The sequence below is a fragment of the Cyprinus carpio genome, chromosome A11, assembly GCF_018340385.1.
Source record: "Cyprinus carpio isolate SPL01 chromosome A11, ASM1834038v1, whole genome shotgun sequence".
Taxonomy (NCBI): domain Eukaryota; kingdom Metazoa; phylum Chordata; class Actinopteri; order Cypriniformes; family Cyprinidae; genus Cyprinus; species Cyprinus carpio.
Genome location: NC_056582.1, coordinates 3,661,996 through 3,679,651, shown reverse-complemented (window position 1 = coordinate 3,679,651; position 17,656 = coordinate 3,661,996). Strand labels below are relative to the sequence as shown.

The 17,656-nt window shown below is 35.1% G+C and overlaps 1 protein-coding gene across 3 annotated transcripts; it reads left to right on the top strand.

Annotated features, from left to right (window-relative positions):
• Window positions 1–780: 780 nt before the first annotated feature.
• On the top strand, window positions 781–14,114 carry LOC109084128 (SAP domain containing ribonucleoprotein). 3 transcript variants are annotated; one of them, XM_042765942.1, is made up of 12 exons: window positions 781–911; window positions 2,467–2,566; window positions 3,194–3,231; window positions 4,225–4,283; window positions 4,426–4,477; window positions 4,976–5,049; window positions 5,475–5,512; window positions 8,817–8,836; window positions 8,938–9,006; window positions 9,118–9,204; window positions 10,662–10,732; window positions 13,938–14,114. In XM_042765942.1, the coding sequence occupies exons 1-11, from the start codon at window positions 879–881 to the stop codon at window positions 10,701–10,703; spliced, it is 612 nt and encodes a 203-aa protein (XP_042621876.1). In that variant the 5' UTR covers window positions 781–878; the 3' UTR covers window positions 10,704–10,732; window positions 13,938–14,114. The 3 variants fall into 3 exon arrangements, with proteins under 3 accessions (XP_042621876.1, XP_042621874.1, XP_018954370.1); XM_042765940.1 differs by having other exon boundaries at window positions 3,191–3,231; XM_019098825.2 differs by lacking the exon at window positions 10,662–10,732 and having other exon boundaries at window positions 3,191–3,231.
• The last annotated feature ends 3,542 nt before the right edge of the window (window positions 14,115–17,656 follow it).

The window sequence follows — 17,656 nt, the reverse complement described above, 5'->3', positions numbered from 1 at the left end:
ATTTTGGTGTCATTTTTTTTTTTTTTTTTTTTTTGTTAAACAAAGTATTAATATTGAATTGCAACTTAAAGAAAAGGATGTTTTATTTTTTTATGAGTATACTGTTGACTACACAATTTGGTATATTGTGAATTTGCTCATCATATATGGAAAATTGTTTATTCACAAATGTAAATGGGCAGTGAAAAAAACTAATTTTACTCATTTCAAAATAAAAATAGGTCACTTACCAGTATACCTTAAAAGAAAAACTGTAAGTAACTTTAAAGCCTTAAATCTATTCTTTGAATAATTTGTAATTATTTGTATTTGTTTACAGATGTTTTTTTTTATTGCTTTTCTTATTCTTTTTCAAAGCATTTGTTTTAATTCAGTTTTAATGTTATTGCCTTATATTCTGCGTTCTAAAAACTGCAATAAAAAAGCATCTCGAACAAGCCTATTACGCAGTACACGTAGCGAGGTTTTATATAATATGCATATATATATACACACAAACACACACAAAGAAAAACAAGTAGATAGAATAGAGAAAAAAAATGAAAGCTAGTTTTTTTAAATAAAAAGAAAGATTAAGTAGAATTAAAATAGAATAGAAAGTGCTAGAGTTAGAGGGTCAAATAAAGATGGAACAGATGTTCAGTTCAAGTTCATTTGTACAGCCCTTTTTACGATACAGATCGTTGCAAAGCAACTTTACAGAAAATTACGTTTCTACAATATTTAGTAGCCTATCAATGGATGCATTAAGGAACAATCTTAACTGTTACGTTTGTCCCAGTCTCCTGACTGACCGGTGGCGCTGCAGCACAAAATCGGCCCTAAAGACTTTAAACCCGGAATGAGGCAGATTTCAAAATACAAACCTCTTCACGAAAATGGCGGAAGTCGTGGAATTGCATAAACTCAAGGTAAGAAACGAAGTGCAAAGAACGTATCTATGAATGTTTGTTAGTATGTTTCTATTTAGTTTTTGGATGTGGTTGTAACAGCGAGCTGTTCTTAGCTGTGCAACGTTGGCTTATGATGATTAAACCGTAATATGTTAGTGTGTTTTTATTTGGTTTTTTGATGTGGTTCAACCAGAGGTGTAAAAGAAAAACGAAGGTGTAATATATTTAAGTTAACGTTTCAAGGTTCATTCAGCACTTGTTTCTCAGACAATCGAGTCCGCTTCCTATAGACAGACAACGTTTTTACTTTATTGAGCCGTGTACCTTTCGTTCCTCGCTGAAAAAATAAGTTACCTGTTTATTTAAAAAGCATTCTAGTTTAGTCTTTCAGAGACTTCTAAAATGCGACTTTTACTTTGTTCCTCACCACGCAGGCACTACGTTCTGGTTCTACTCTTCCAGCTGTTTATCAACTACAACAGTTCACTCTAAAAATAAAACCCAACCAGCACGTGTTTTTCTCCTACAAGTGCCCAAAAAGTGGGTTGTAACAACCGACGTCTATCTAAAACAATTAGTTACTTACTTTGTCCATCATAGTCCATCAACACCTAGTTAGCTGCCTTCATAAACCGCATCTTTGGGGCGTAGAGGTATGAAAAATCTAGATTAAAATCTAGTAAGGCATACGTTTTAAAAAAAAAAAAAAAACACATTGACCTAGATAAGAACAAACTTCTACAAAAAAACCTAGAGCTAATTAACCGCATCTTTGGGGCGTAGAGGTATGAAAATCTAGAGCGGTTTAAGTAAGCAACGTTTTAAACCACACATCGACCTAGATTAAGATACAAGAATTTTTTTGTTAGAAGTCAGTTATTTAGAAGAAGTCACGTTTTTTTCCGATGCCAACTTTGTGGACTGACAAAACCTACAGTCGTGGCCAAAAATATTGGCACCCTTGGTAAATATGATCAAAAAAGGCTGTGAAAATTCATCTGCATTGTTAATCCTTTTGGTCTTTTATTTAAAAAAATTAACAAAAAAAAATGTATCCTTTCATTGGATAATAAGAATTTAAAATGGGGGGAAATATCCTTATGAAATAAATGTTTTTCTCTAATACACATTGGCCACAATTAATGGCACCCTTTTATTCAATACTTTTTTTAAACCTACATTTGCCTGTTTAACAGCTCTAAATTTTCTCCTATAATGCCTGATGAGGTTAGAGAACACCTGACAAGAGATCAGAGACCATTCCTTCACCCAGAATCACTCCAGACCCTTTAGATTGACCCCAACGAGTATTTGAGAAAAAAAAACATTAATTTCATAATGATATTTCCCCCCATTTTAAATTCTTCTTATCCAATGAAAGGATACATTTTGTGAATTTTTGTAAATAAAAGACCAAAAGGTTAACAATGCAGAATAATTTTCACAGTTTTTTTTGATCATATTTACCAAGGGTGCCAATATTTTTGGCCCTGACTAGGTTTCACACAGCAGGTATGTGATTTGTTATTGATTAATGTAGCACCAGTCATTAAAACTAATATAATCTCCACAGTTGGCTGAGCTGAAGCAGGAATGTACTGCTCGTGGGCTGGATGCCAAAGGAAATAAAGCTGATCTTATTGCCCGGCTGCAGGCCTACCTGGAAGAGCATGGTATGCATTTGCTAATACAATAAATTTCACCCTTTTTATGTATTTTACTTTATGTATACTTTTACTTTGTTACTTTATGTAACATTTTATAAATAAAATGTTATTTTTTTTTCCTTTACCAGTTTCACATTATAATTGTGTTCTTTAGATATCTCAAAGATAGGCGTAATACTGCACCTATTTAATGTCCATCTACTCTGTTTTTCTCTTAAAGAGGTAGTTCACCCACAAATGAAAGTTTTGATGTCATTTACTCACCCTCATGTTGTTTCAAACCCATATTAATTTCTTCTGTGGAACACAAAAGACCATATTTTGAAGAAAGTTGGTGAGGATAAAAGTTCTTGGTCACCAATGACTTCCATAGTATTTTTTTCATACTATGGAAATATGGAAAAGTACCAGCAACTGTTTGATTACTCACGTTCTTCTTTTGTATTCAACAGAAGAAACTCATACAGGTTTGGAACAACATAAGTATGAGTAAATGATGACTGAATTTTCATTTTTGGCTTAACTATTCCTTTAATGTGAATACAAATCATTTTGAGCATCCTAGCAGGATAAATGTTATATTCTGAAACCGTTATAATGTCTGTTTAACTTTTTAAAATGTGTTTTTAGAAGAAGTGAATGAAGAGGAAGTTCTGGAAGAATATGTTGAGGTAAGTTTTCCCAGATGTAATGTGTTTCCATGGGAATTTTCAGGGCAAAAGTTAAAACAGATGCACACTGAGTGTAGTAGCTAGAGTGTTATTTTATACATTTAGTCATTTAGCAGATGCTTTTATCCAAAGCGACTTACAAGGACAATGGAAGCAATCAAAATCAGCGAGAGCAATGATATGCAAGTGCTATAACAAGTCTCAGTTAGCTAACACACTACATGTAGCAAGGGTTTGTTTTTGTTTTTTTTTCATAAAAAAATGAAATGCATTGTGTGTGTAGTCCATAATGTTTGACTAGTTTATGCCTGGTATTAAGATCTGATCTGATCTGATCACAAGTGGACATGAACCAATTTCGATGGGAAGGGTCTCTGGTTTTGGAAATATATGAATTGCTCGCTATGTCAGTGTATAATGCATGTTAATAATAACCCCAATCTGTTTGGAATGGATCCGATTTCAGATTCTGAAAGTTCTGTTTATATTAACCCTAACATTGCTATGCAGTTCATATGCGTGCATTACATGTATTCTGAACATGTGCCTGCTTATTGCCCAGTGGTTGTGTTCAGAACATAAATGATTTTGAATATGGTTAAGAAAATAGTCAGATTCAAGGTTTTTGAGTGCCCCATTGAGTTCTTTTCCCCTGTTTATTACATTTAACTTTTTTTGAGCACATCCTGTATGTTTTCAAAAAATTTATGATACTTTTATTGCTCTAACATGGTCATATAAACAGTTAAAAAAAAAAAAAAATCAAGTTTACCTTTCAAAGCAATGTGGTCACATCTCTGACTGTCTCTTTTTGTGGTTTAATTAATCCAATTACAAAATGTCTTGGACTGATCAGATCACCTGAGATGGATTTTAGTACTGTAAATGAATTAATTTTATTAGGTGTAAACAGACAAATGTGTGTCGGACTCCAGATAGAATGACAGTCATTGTTTGATTTGCTCAATGTAACATACTTTGCATGTGTTTTAGGAGGCCTTTGCCAAAGAAGAGACCGATTCCCAGAAGCAAGAGTTTACTCCTCCTGAAGAGTATGTCATTCCCCCTTCACTTATACATCAGCATACTTTGCACATGGCAAATAAAAAAATAATGCCACACTATAGTACTAGATTTGTTTGAGAATTAGTGATTGGAAATGGGTTTGTCTGTTCACTGTGCTCTTGATTTCAGGGAGACTGAGAAAAAACTGGTCAAGATAAACCCTCCTGCTACAGTTGGTGAGGTAATGATCTTTACTGAAACCACAGAGTAGTAGTCAAACCACATTTGGCACGCATGACAAACTGTATTTTTTTTTTTTTAAAGATTCTTACTGTGTGACCGAGTTTACATTCAACAGCCCTTGGTTCTACTTTGCCACTATTAAACTTTTGTGAAACTTGTTTGTGAAATCATGGCCAGGTGGCACAAACAGGTGTTTTGCACCAGTAGGGCTGGAATTGAGAGATTATCATTTGAAAATAGAGATGAAATGAGTTACTGATATTATAATGTCATTATCATATCACCTTGAATAATTATTTGTCATAGAAATGTGTAGTTTGACTACTGTTATAGTGAAAATTTACTGTGACGGCAGTGCTTTTTGTACAGTATAATGCTGGCCTATATTTTACACTACACCTTTAACAGATGTGTATTATTTATATCATTAAATCCTATGCTATATTCTTTTTGCCATAAAAGAAGTGAAAAATTATTATTATTATTTTCATTGCAGAGGCTTCAGAAAAGAGCAGAACGCTTCAATATTCCACCAAGTGCTGACACCAAAAAGGCAGCACGAGCAGCAAGGTTTGTTTGTTTGAGAGAAAAATTATTATTATTTTTTTTTAATGTCATTAAAAGATGGTTTAAGACTGATGAAGTCTTGAGAATTTCTTTTGGTTGAAGTGTTTGGACTGTGCAATGGTCTTATGTAAGACATTTGAGCCACACCAGTGCACATAGGCCTGTGCTTTGTGTAGCAATATGTAAAAATAAATAAAACTCTCACACTTATCTATTTGAATGGGAAAAGAAAAATCAAAACACTTTAAATCAGAAATAAAAATTGACAACAATAGTACATTTTACATGCATTCTAGAGAAAAAACAGACTGATAACTGTAAAATGGGGAAAGTGGACATGTGAAAATATACATCGCTATCATCTCTTAATTATAATGCAGTAGATTATTGCATGCATTTTTTGAGACATCTATTGTCTGTTTCATTAGGTTTGGTCTGCAAGAACCTGAAGCTGTATCATCCAAAGGTGAGTTGACAATTTAATACAGTGCATCTCAAAACTGTTTTCAAAATTCCTTTTGTTAAAATACTACTGCTATTGGTTATTTTCATTTGTTTATTTTGTGTTGTGCCACATATTTTATTATATTTCCACACATTGGTTGTGCTTTTTATACATTACCCTTTAAAATAGCATCATACAATTACTTTAAAATAAAAGACATGACATACTGTAACATTTGAACAACCAATCACTAATTACAGTGTTTTGATCTAATTTCCTTTGTGTTGACTTTCGGTCATGACCAACTGTAATGAATGACTCAGTGAGTCAGTTGTTTTAGGTTTAGTCTGATAATGTCTTCGAATTTGTTAATTTCAGTCTTTTAATAAACTATTTACTTAAAACTGGTACATACGCAAGTCAGTCATTTGAATTTGGACATCAGTGCTTGCTCTGTGTTTGGTGTGTGCAGTGAGTTAGTTGTTGTCTGTGTGACCACTAGTATATTGTGGAACCCAGTCTATCTTTAAAGTTGAGGCTGCAAGCTACAGTCAGGGTTCGTACGATCGTGAAAAACCTGGAAAAGTCATGGAATTTTAAAAACACCAATTTCCAGGCCTGGAAAAGTTTTGTAATATATTAATAAACCCAGAAACTTTTGGAAAAAAAACACCTCGCGAGTACCCTTATTTTTCCACAACTTATTATTAAGCGGCCAAATACACCCAAAATTGTCAAAATGTCCGTCCTTGCGAGTATTCTTATAAACACAGTCAGTTTTGTCTGTTGGCTCGACCTCATGGAGTGGAATTTAATACACAGAGCTAGGGCTGCAACTAACGATTATTTTGATAATCGATTAATCGGTCGATTCTTTTTACGATTAATCGATGAATCGGTTTATGTAATTATATTTTAGTTTTTTGCCCATTTTTTTTCCCCAAGTTAAATTATTAACAAAGGGTCTTTATCATTCAACATAGACTTTTTTAGAGATTTTTAACCATTTTGCATTGTCATATCCTCATCAAAAACATACCTGGAGTTGTGTTTTTATTATGTGTTGGTTATTCTTTGTCAAACTCTTCTGCAATCAAAACACTGACCCATACATACTCTAGCAAATTTCACAAAGAGGTTTCAAGTAATGTTTTCACCATGGCAGTCCTTAGGGCTCCTAAAGTAGTTTAACATCCCGAACAAAGCTTATTAAGGAATCTATCAGAACATATTTTCACGAAGAATAAGAAATAAAACAGAATAAAATTGCAGTAAATTGCATTTTATTATTTTTTTTTTCCTGTAAACACACAGCTTATACCTGGGAAACAGCTTTATAGCTTATGCTGTGAAATTGTAAACAATCCTTCGAACAAAGTGCCAATGGCATGAAACCTGAATGGAACTCACATTTTAAAATAAAATTTAAAGTAAAAACCATCAGAAGGTTGTCCAGAAAAAAAATTGGACACACAAAAAACCTGCTGTGTGAAAAAGAGCAGTGAATACTTAGAAAAAAGTGCATTTCAAATACATTTAAACATTAACCTCTCTCATTCAGTCAAATTAGGCTGCAAGACTGAATTATGAACTGGTAAACGACAAAGCTTTAAATGTTTAATTGTTAAAAAGCAATGTTATCAGCTTTTTACGACTAAACATTTGCAAAGAACATTGTACTGCAGAATCTACACAAATAAAAGTCTTTGCACACTGTGATTTTCATCGGATTTAAATATGTAGTGGTCCTTATAACAGTGCAAAATTCAAAAATTTAATAAAGGGATAAAATTTAAACAAAACAGCTTATGCCTGAACTGACAGGAATTCGACTAACCTGTGGGAATGAGGCAGAACACTATTCACTCATTATATTTGAGAAAAACTTTGCATTGCAGTGCAAAAAGGTCAACATCATGTCCAAATGTTCAGGGTTTAACAGTAGGCTTGCTCTCTTTTTAGAGGATATGTTTCCTGCCGCAGTTTACAGGTTACTCTTCTTTTTTGAAGGCTCAAAGTAAAGTGCTCCCCACACTTTGGATGACTTCGTTCGATTAGTTTTATCTTCCGCTTTTTTTTCTTTTTCTTTCTCGAGCTTACTCCACTGCCGCCTGCCTCACCCATCACGCTGAATGCTGCAGAGACGCTGTGCGGGAAGCACGTGACATAAAACGAGGCCAGCTATTGGCTATTCGCTGCTTTCTCCTGCTGTACTGGCTGAGTAAAACCTCCGGTGGCTCATTACTGCCACACTTTGGTCACCGCAGATTTTTAAATATGCACGAAATGAGCCGCTTACAGCAAATAAAAAATTATTTAGCAACGAATCGATTACTAAATTAGTTGACAACTATTTTAATAATCGATTTTAATCGATTAAATCGATTAGTTGTTTCAGCTCTACACATTTAATTATATATTTTAATAGCTACGCAATATCGCGTTCATAACCGCCGATGAATCGCCTTCGATTATGAATGTGATATTGCGTAGCTTGTCAGTGATCAACAGCTCTGTGTAGTAAATGCTGCTCCATTTGAAAGCACATGATGGAGATTTACTACTAATCACAGAACCGGCTTTATTTATGAGATGCGCATGATAAACGCATGCGATTTAAAGTAAAGCCCTATGTTTAACATATAGGCACATTCGAGGATCTGGCGTTCACTGGGCCTGGTGTCAAAAGCTTTTATTTCACTCACAAGATTGTTTTCAGTTCTGAAACTTGCAGGATATTGTTTTAGTACGAAGACCTCTTGTATATCAAAAGCTCAAGTAAAAGTCGATTTCTCAATTCATGATGCATTTAATAAAGCTGTGCAGTCTCATGTTAATCAAACAACAAAAGACAAAAAATAGGTCAATCACTGCTCTTGGCTAAACATTTTTAACTTTAATTTTAATGATTAATCTGTATTTAATTTACAGTTTGTTCAATTTCTGTATATTTCTCTACCTGAATACTACTGTTAAACCTAAACCGTTTCCTATATGAAAGGTCCTGAGTTTATTTGAAAATATTGGTTAAATAAATCATCCCATCACTGAATATTATATGTTCTCTGCATGGAGTAACCTCTGGCACAGTTGTAGCTTGTACTTATTAAAACAAATAGGAAGCAAATAAGCATTAATAGTCATTCATTTTAGCTAACGTGCTATGATAAATTTGAATATAGATTTGTCTTCATATTTTACATGTGTACTTATAAAATAATGGAACATAATTTATTGGTGAAAATTTGTACAAACCCTGTACAGTGCCTAATTAATGAAAAATTCCATCCATTGATGTGTTGTATTTTGTTTTTTGTTTTTTTAGGAACTTCAGCCAAAATTAATGTGAGTAATTTGGTTGCACATTTTGGTGGGGACTTGGAAATTGAAATATGAAATAACTTAATCTCTGAAAAACCACTGTTAAACGTGCCGCTCTCTTTTAGGTTGACGTTGAGGTATTAAAAAAGAGAGCAGAACGTTTTGGCTTGAATGTCTCTTCAGTTTCTAAAAAGGTACCTTTTTTCATATTTCAAAAAAAGCTTACAAATGACAAGTAATGTACAAAGCTAACATTAGGAAATGAGCTATTTTAATGTTTTGTTGCCTATTTATTGTGTTCACAGATTGAGGATGATGAAAAGCTTAAGAAGAGGAAGGAGAGATTTGGCATTGTCACAAGTGCAGCATCTTCTGGAGCCAATGATACAGAGGTATGGGTTGTGCTGATAAAATGGTCTAAAAAGGTTTATTAAATGTATGTGTGATGAACAATGTTTATATGTGAATAAATGTCTGTTACATCATATAAAATGATTGTGTCTCTTCAGGAGACTGATTAAACTGCTATTCATATCCATTAATTTTACAATAGCTTTGTGTTTTTTGAAGTTTGAAAATGTTGATTACATAGATTTTCAATAGATGGACAGAAGCTGAGAAAAAAACACTAAGTATCTGTGTTCGGAAGATAAACAAGTTTTGGCTTTTTGAAATGACGGTTTTCTTTTCTGAACACAGGAGAAGCAAGTTGACCATTCTCATTTCATCCTCATCTGAGTTTTTTTTTTTTTTTTTTTTTTTTTTTTTTCTTCATTGCATATAGCCATCTATATACAGTTGACACATCTCATTTATTCTTGTAAATATATTAGTTAAGTCCTATTGAACATATGTAGATCACATCAAATAAGATAAACAGAAGCTCAAACGTGCTTGCTTGACTCACGAGAACCGATAGGTAGATGAAATGACTCATTTAGGGCAGTGCTAGATGTCATCAAAATATTAAGTGTCTTTTGAGGGTTGTTTTTGATTTACTGATTAAGTAGATTTAGATTTTCTCAGGTTGGATGTTAAAGCAGTTTAGTCTTTGCAAGGTTGAGCATGGAAAACGGGAGGGTGCACAGACAATAATAGCTGATTTGCGATTTCATAATATCTTTAATAACTTTAATTCAAAAGAATGATGTTATTAAAGTGCTACCAATATACAAGTATTTTTTATATAACAGTTAACAATGTTACTGGAAAAATAAATTGCACAAGAAGATGGACACATGGACAAAATTGTTGGTACCCTTCCATTAAAGAAAAAAAAAAACCTAATTGTCACTGGAGTAACTTAAAACTGACAAAAGTAATAATAAATGAAAATTAACTAATGAAAATAAGACATTGCTTTTGAATTTTGTGGTTCAACAGAAGCATCAAAAAAAAATAATAATAATGAAACTGGCCTGGACAAAAATGATGGTACCCTTAACTTAATATTTTGTTGCACAACCTTTTGAGGCAATCACTGCAATCAAGCAATTTCTGTAACTCTCAATGAGACTTCTGCACCTGTCGACAGGTATTTTGACCCATTCCTCATGAGCAAACTGCTCCAGCTGTCTCAGGTTTGAAGGATGCCTTCTCCAGACTGCATGTTTCAGCTGTTTCCACAGATGTTCAATAGGATTTAGATCAGGGCTCATAGAAGGCCACTTCAGAATAGTCCGATATTTTGTTTTTAGACATTCTTGGTTATTTTTAGCTGTGTGTTTTGGGTCTTTATCCTGTTGGAGAACCCATGACCTGTGGCTGAGACCAAGCTTTCTGACACTGGGCAGCACACTTCACTCCTGAATGCCTTGATAGTCTTGAGATTTCATTGTACCCTGCACAGATTCAAGACACCCAGTGCCAGATGCAGCAAAGCAGCCCCTGAACATAACCAAGCTTCCTCCATGTTTCACAGTAGGTACAGTGTTCTTTTCTTTGTACGCTTCTTTTTGCGTCTGTGATCATAGAGCTGATATGACTTGGCAAAAAGCTCCAGTTTTGTCTCATCTGTCCAAAGGACATTCTCCCAGAAGTCTGTGGCTTGTCAATATGCATTTTGGCAAATTCCAGTCTCGCTTTTTTATGATTTGCTTTCAACGGTGGAGTCATCCTCAGTCGTCTTCCATTTAGTCCACTTTGGCTCAAATAGCGACGGATGGTGTGATCTGACACCGATGTACCTTGACTTTGAAATTCACCTCTAATCTCTGGAAGTTGTTCTGGGCTCCTTGCTTAAAATTCATATTATCCATCTCTTCAATTTGTCATCAATTAGTCTCTTGCGACCACATCCAGGGAGGTTGGCTACAGTCCTGTGTACCTTAAACTTCTGCATAAAATGTGCAACTGTAGTCACAAGAACATCAAGCTGATTGGAGATGGTCTTATAGCCTTTACCTTTAACATGCTTGTCTATAATTTTCTTTCTGATCTCCTGAGACAACTCTCTCCTTGGCTTTCTTTGGTCCATGTTCAGTATGGTATACACCATGATACCAAACAACACAGTGACTACTTTTCACCCTTTAAATAGGCAGACTGACTGAAGACACCTGTGATGCTAATTACAGGACACACTTTAGTTTTATATGTCCCTATGGTCAAATTATTTTCAGCCTTGCCTTGGGGTTCCATCATTTTTGTCCAGGCCAGTTTTATTTGTGTTTTTTTTTATTATTTTTTTTTATGCTTCTGTTGAACCACAATTAAACAGCAATGTTTGATTTTCATTAGTTCATTTTCAGTAATTTTTTATTACTTTTGTCAGTTTCAAGTTATTTCAGTGACCATTGTTGGTTTTTGTTTCTTTAACAGAAGGGTACCAACAATTTTGTCCACGTGTGCACAGGCTTTTTAAGCATAAGTTTGTGTGATTTCTCTTCAAATTTATTTAGCTTATTTGCTTCATAAACATGCCAAGTAATAAAGGATCTGCAACTTTAATGATGACTATGTACAAATATCTTTGTTCTTAGGAAATTAAATATTTTGTTTTTCTTTTTCCTCCAGCATCTAAAAGAGTACCAAATATTTGTATTTATGCGTTTATTTATTTATGGTTTAGGTTTGTTTTTTTTTATTTTTTTATTTGGTTTTTTTTATTTTTTTTTTTTTTCTTTGTTAAGTGTTGGAAAACACTGTATTCATAGTTTGCTACATCCTCGAGTTCTAATATTTCTAATAGTTCTCAAAATCAGCTTATCTTCGTTGGAAGAAATTGATTCTACCAATTAAAATTTTGTGGGGTGACTGACATTGCCTACCATACATTCATGGTCTGAATTTCATCACTTTGTGGCAAGACTACATTTTTGCCATCGTCTCCGGATTAAATTTAGTGTGTGATTCCGACAAAGGACAGGAGGGATTTATTTATTTTTAATAATGTTAAACCACATCTTCCTTAAGTTGGCACAGTCACTTCAGAAGAATAAAACTGAATCTTATCCGCTGTAAATCGTGGCAACACCTCAAGCGAGTGCTTCTCAATAAATTAGAATGTCGTGGAAAAGTTCATTTATTTCAGTAATTCAACTCAAATTGTGAAACTTGTGTATTAAATAAATTAAATGCACACAGACTGAAGTAATTTAATTTTTTATTTTTTTTTAATTGTGATGATTTTGGCTCACATTTAACAAAAACCCACCAATTCAACAAATTAGAATACTTTATAAGACCAATAAAAAAAAAATTGTGAATTGTTGGCCTTCTGGAAAGTATATTCATTTACTGTACATGTAGTCAGTACTTGGTAGGGGCTCCTTTTGCTTTAATTACTGCCTCAATTCGGCATGGCATGGAGGTGATCAGTTTGTGGCACTGCTGAGGTGGAATGGAAGCCCGGGTTTCTTTGACAGTGGCCTTCAGCTCATCTGCAATTTTAGGTCTGTTGTTTCTCATTTTCCTCTTGACAATACCCCATAGATTCTCTGTGGGGTTCAGGTCTGGTGAGTTTGCTGGCCAGTCAAGCACACCAACACCATGGTCATTTAACCAACTTTTGGTGCTTTTGGCAGTGTGGGCAGGTGCCAAATCCTGTTGGAAAATGAAATCAGCATCTTCAAAAAGCTGGTCAGCAGAAGGAAGCATGAAGTGCTCCACAAATCTTGGTAAACGGATGCAGTGACTTTCAGTGGTTTTCAAAAAACACAATGGACCAACACCAGCAGATAACATTGCACCCCAAATCATCACGGACTGTGGAAACTAAACACTGGACTTCAAGCAACTTGGGCTATGAGCTTCTCCACCCTTCCTCCAGACTCTAGGACCTTGGTTTCCAAATGAAATACAAAACTTTTTCTCATCTGAAAAGAGGACTTTGGACCACTGGGCAACAGTCCAGTACTTCTTCTCCTTAGCCCAGGTAAGACGCCTCTGACGTTGTCTGTGGTTCAGGAGTGGCTTAACAAGAGGAATACGACAACTGTAGCCAAATTCCTTGACACATCTGTGTGCGGTGGCTCTTGATGCCTTGACCCCAGCCTCAGTCCGTTCCTTGTGAAGTTCACTCAGATTCTTGAATCAATTTTGCTTGACAATCCTCATAAAGCTGCGGTTCTCTTGGTTGGTTGTGCATCTTTTTCTTCCACACTTTTTCGTTCCACTCAACTTTCTGTTAACATGCTTGGATACAGCACTCTGTCAACAGCCAGCTTCTTTGGCAATGAATTTTTGTGCCTTACCCTCCTTGTGAAGGGTGTCAATGATTGTCTTCTGGACAACTGTCAGATCAGCAGTCTTTCCCATGATTATGTAGCCTAGTGAACCAAACTGAGAGACCAGTTTGAACGCTCAGGAAACCTTTGCAGGTGTTTTTAGTTGATTGGCATGTTACCATATTCTAATTAGTTGAGAGTGAATTGTTGCGTTTTTGTTAAATGTGAGCCAAAATCACAATTAAAAGAACCAAAGACTTAAACTACTTCAGTCTGTGTGCATTGAATTTATTTAATACATGAGTTTCACAATTTGAGTTGAATTACTGAAATAAATGAACTTTTCCACGACATTCTAATTTATTGAGAAGCACCTGTATATCAGTATTGACCATGTTACAATCTTGTTTCTCACTATGTAAGCCTTCTCCTTACCCCACCCTCTCTTTTTCTTTCAGGCAAAGAGAAAACGTGCTGAGCGCTTTGGAAATGTATAAAAAATGGATCTTACCCTTTTTGTATTTTAATTTTTTTTAAGCGTTCTTTGCGGTTCATTTTGTGATGAGCTTGTAATCCCTGTAGTGCCATGGTCATTGTTTATCTGCTATTTACATTAAAAGTACCCCAGCTCCTTACTAGTTTTTCCTCTTTTGTCTTTCATTCTTTATATGCTTGATAGATGATTTGCATTTGGCTTAGGTGTGTGAGGGTCCTTAAGGTATTAATATGCATCTTTCAGAAGAAGATCAGAAAGGGTGTACCTACTAGGTGTTAGAGATATGATATGGATCGATGCATGGAATTAAATTATTTAATATGTTGATGCATATTATTAAATATCAGGGGCGAATCTACAGGGGGTCCAGTGACCCCGTGTCAACAAGCTTGGACCCTGCTCTGGCCCCCCTAAATTTGGAATCGTATCACACAAAACAGTTCTGGGTACAATGCGTAGTTTGTCTCTGTGGGTGGCAGTAATGGAAAAAAGTAAAACATCATCAGCTGCTAAATTTAAATCTGCGTTCGCTGACTGGGGCAGAGCCAGACAAGGGTTTTTTTTTTTTTTTTTTTTTTTTTTTTTTTTATCATACATGATATCATACACGATAAGCTTATGAATGCAGCTGCCAATCAGAGGCATTCAGATGAATCATCTCTGAAACTCCAATGTTTTGTTCAGTTTGCACGCTTGCTGACTGAATTCTGCTCTCTGGCAAATTTTCTCATCATAAACAACAAAGTGCAGATGTGCGTACGAATGTAAGTAAGATTAATTTCATAGTGTAAAAAGCTTTTCTGAGTTTATGAGACTCCCATTAAAGACGGGTTTTTATGCATAGTTAGGTAACATTATTATGCTACTTTGCCCATCACCCATTATTGATCAACTAACAATCTATAATGGTGCAAAATGCATTTACTTACACATATTTGAGAATCGAGATATTTCACGATATAGTTTACAGGTTTGGGAATATTTCAAATAAAAAGGAAAAAATAAAACACAAGCCTATATCAGATATACAGTGCTATTGTTGCTGCTGTGTGTCACATGATAAGCATGACATTAAGCAAAATTAACGGTCTCATGCAGGCCAACATACAGGCCAACCCACAGCGTGGGTTTCGTTTTGTGTGAAAACATGAAGGCAGAGTGCTGAAAGAAATTAAATGAAAGAATGTATGTATTCTATGAATGCATAAGGGAGAACTGTCTTGTAACTGACAGTAAACAGTAACTTTATTATTTTTCCTTAAATTATGTTAATAATTTGTTGAAAATTGTATGTTCTTTGTGATGTCTTAATTTTGATAATCTATTGAATATTAAAATGGTACTAAAACTGAGTATTACCCTGCACTCAGTTTACTACACTTAGTAATACTGCTTGTAAATATGTGTAAAACAAACTGGCTGAAAACGAAACCCTGCATATATGTGTCCATCCCCGCCCTGCCCCCAGAAAAAAACTTTCAAGCTCAGGATTTTTTTTCTTTAACCCCTGTGTATCAACCTTGTGTTTTGACAAGGTGTAACAACTTTTTTTTTCTTTCCTCCTTTCCTTTCCTTTTTTTTTTTTCAATAATTTTTATATCATAGCAGTAAATGGGCAGTTATGAACTTTACATATCTTATCTTGGGAACCTTCTATCTCACTTCCCAATATTCTAGCCCAAATCTACTTCAGAGATCTTTTTGATAGGATCCCTATTATTTGTTATGGGTGTCTTTTCTTTTAGATTAATACACTTTGTGAAGCATTATTAGTAGACTATATGCAGAAACATGTCAACTTAACCCTAACCTTACAGTTTGTGTTTGCACTTGATTTTACAGTACTTGTACAGTGTACTACCCAGGAAAGTAATGGGTAGTATAAGGTACTCACATGGTTTAAGTTAGGTTTAGGGGTAGGTTCAGGGTTGGTACCTAGTTATTACCCAGTTGCTATAAAAGAAAGTGCTACCCAGTTTGCTAACACTCAAACAAGAGTTACTTAACATTTAGTTGCAAATTAATGTGAGTTAGTTTACATGTTGCAAAGTTACTTAGTAGTAAGTACCTTAAGTACTCTACTGAAGAAAGAATGTCACCTACATTTTGGATGGCCCGATGCAGTGAGTAAGCACATTGTGGGTGAGTAAGCAAATTTTAATTTTTAGAAGAACGATTTCTTTAAAGTTGTTAACTCTCACTAGCCCACCAATGGGCTCATTGTTTTTACATATTTAAGACCGTGATATATTATTCTTAACCTAAACTAATGTCTACAAGCTCTGTATCATAGGAAAGTAGTTTTCATATATATCTCAACATTGGACAAATATGATGTTGTGAAAAACTTTATGCTAATAATTCAATACATAACATCCATTCTAGTATTTGTCCAAAAGATTGAGAATATATTGAGTTGATGTAGCATATTTTCAATGGGAATTGTAATGCATGTTCATTTGATGCATGTTTTTGTAACAAACCAGTTGCTATGCCTGGTAGAGGCTTCTGATCAGGAGTCAGGACTGCTCAAGCAAGTCTCAGTAACCAATCAGAGCAGCCAAAGCCATATCTAATGCCAGTAAGTCTTCAACAGTTCAGCTGGCCAATGACCTTTCTGAAAATTGATCTTAACAAAATCATTATCCAGTCAAACGCAGATTATCTGCTGCTGTTAATCACATGTCCACCTTAAGCTTAATAATTGCTACTGAAAGTTTGTAAGCATGCATGAAAATAAACTTGCAAGCGCCAGGAGCACCCAGACTTTAATTTGCACCTCCACTCCACACTTCATGGTTGTCACATGGATCCACAGAGGCCAAAAAGAGGTTATACACTTTTAGAAGTTGTAGATGATCTTTGTGAATTAATTGATGAAGAGCAGGATGATAAATCTAGGCATGATGAGCCAGATCAAATCCAACTCTAGTTTATATATAGCTACTTTGAAAACCCAGCTTGAACACCTGGGCTTCAAATTAACCTGAAGCAGTCCTCTGGTGTCATTCCAGCTGTTTATCATCTATATGCCAAACTAAATTTAAATGCCTACAGTGCCAAGCACCTGAAGACCACAAGGAGACTAAGGCAGGACATGCTCCTTCCTTTCAGTTATCTACATGGATCTGGTAAAGAATCCGACAGCTGCCAATTATGTGAATGGGTCTAGACTAGTCTCTATGGCATTTACATTGACTTTCCAGCAACTGTCATGTCGTGCAGGACAGTTTAGGCAATCTCCTCAGCACTTCAACTTAGAAATCCAATGCTGAAAACATGAGGGGGGAAAGGAGCACCTGCTTATGATCTCCTCAGCAAACTGCAACCAGTGTATCAGCAGGTACATGATGGAAGGACAGTGCCATGGAAGGCATGAATTGGGCTAAAACAATATCATAAAGAAAACCTAATAAAGTGAGTCACATTTATGGGATTTCTTGTTGTATGTCAGCAATTCCCCAGTAACTCAGAGCCAACAAATCAAGGGACTGAGCTAAGTATCAGTCAAGACACTGGTGGATGACAAGTTCTTGGGGTATGAACTGTTTGTAGATCATTTCAATGCTCTTTAGGGACCTCCTCAAAAACATTTTTGTCTGTGGGACCATCAGGAGTTACAGGGTGGGCTTCCCACAAACCATCCTCAACAAGCTGTCCCAAAATGCACCCCATGGAAGC

Bases quoted from the DNA above. Each gene is read 5' to 3' on its own strand.
- LOC109084128 (XM_042765940.1), top strand. From the start codon at position 879: ATGGCGGAAGTCGTGGAATTGCATAAACTCAAG. The intron at 5,050-5,474 runs GTTTGTTTGTTT...CTGTTTCATTAG, and splicing joins AAGGCAGCACGAGCAGCAAG to GTTTGGTCTGCAAGAACCTG. The intron at 5,513-8,816 runs GTGAGTTGACAA...TTGTTTTTTTAG, and splicing joins TGAAGCTGTATCATCCAAAG to GAACTTCAGCCAAAATTAAT.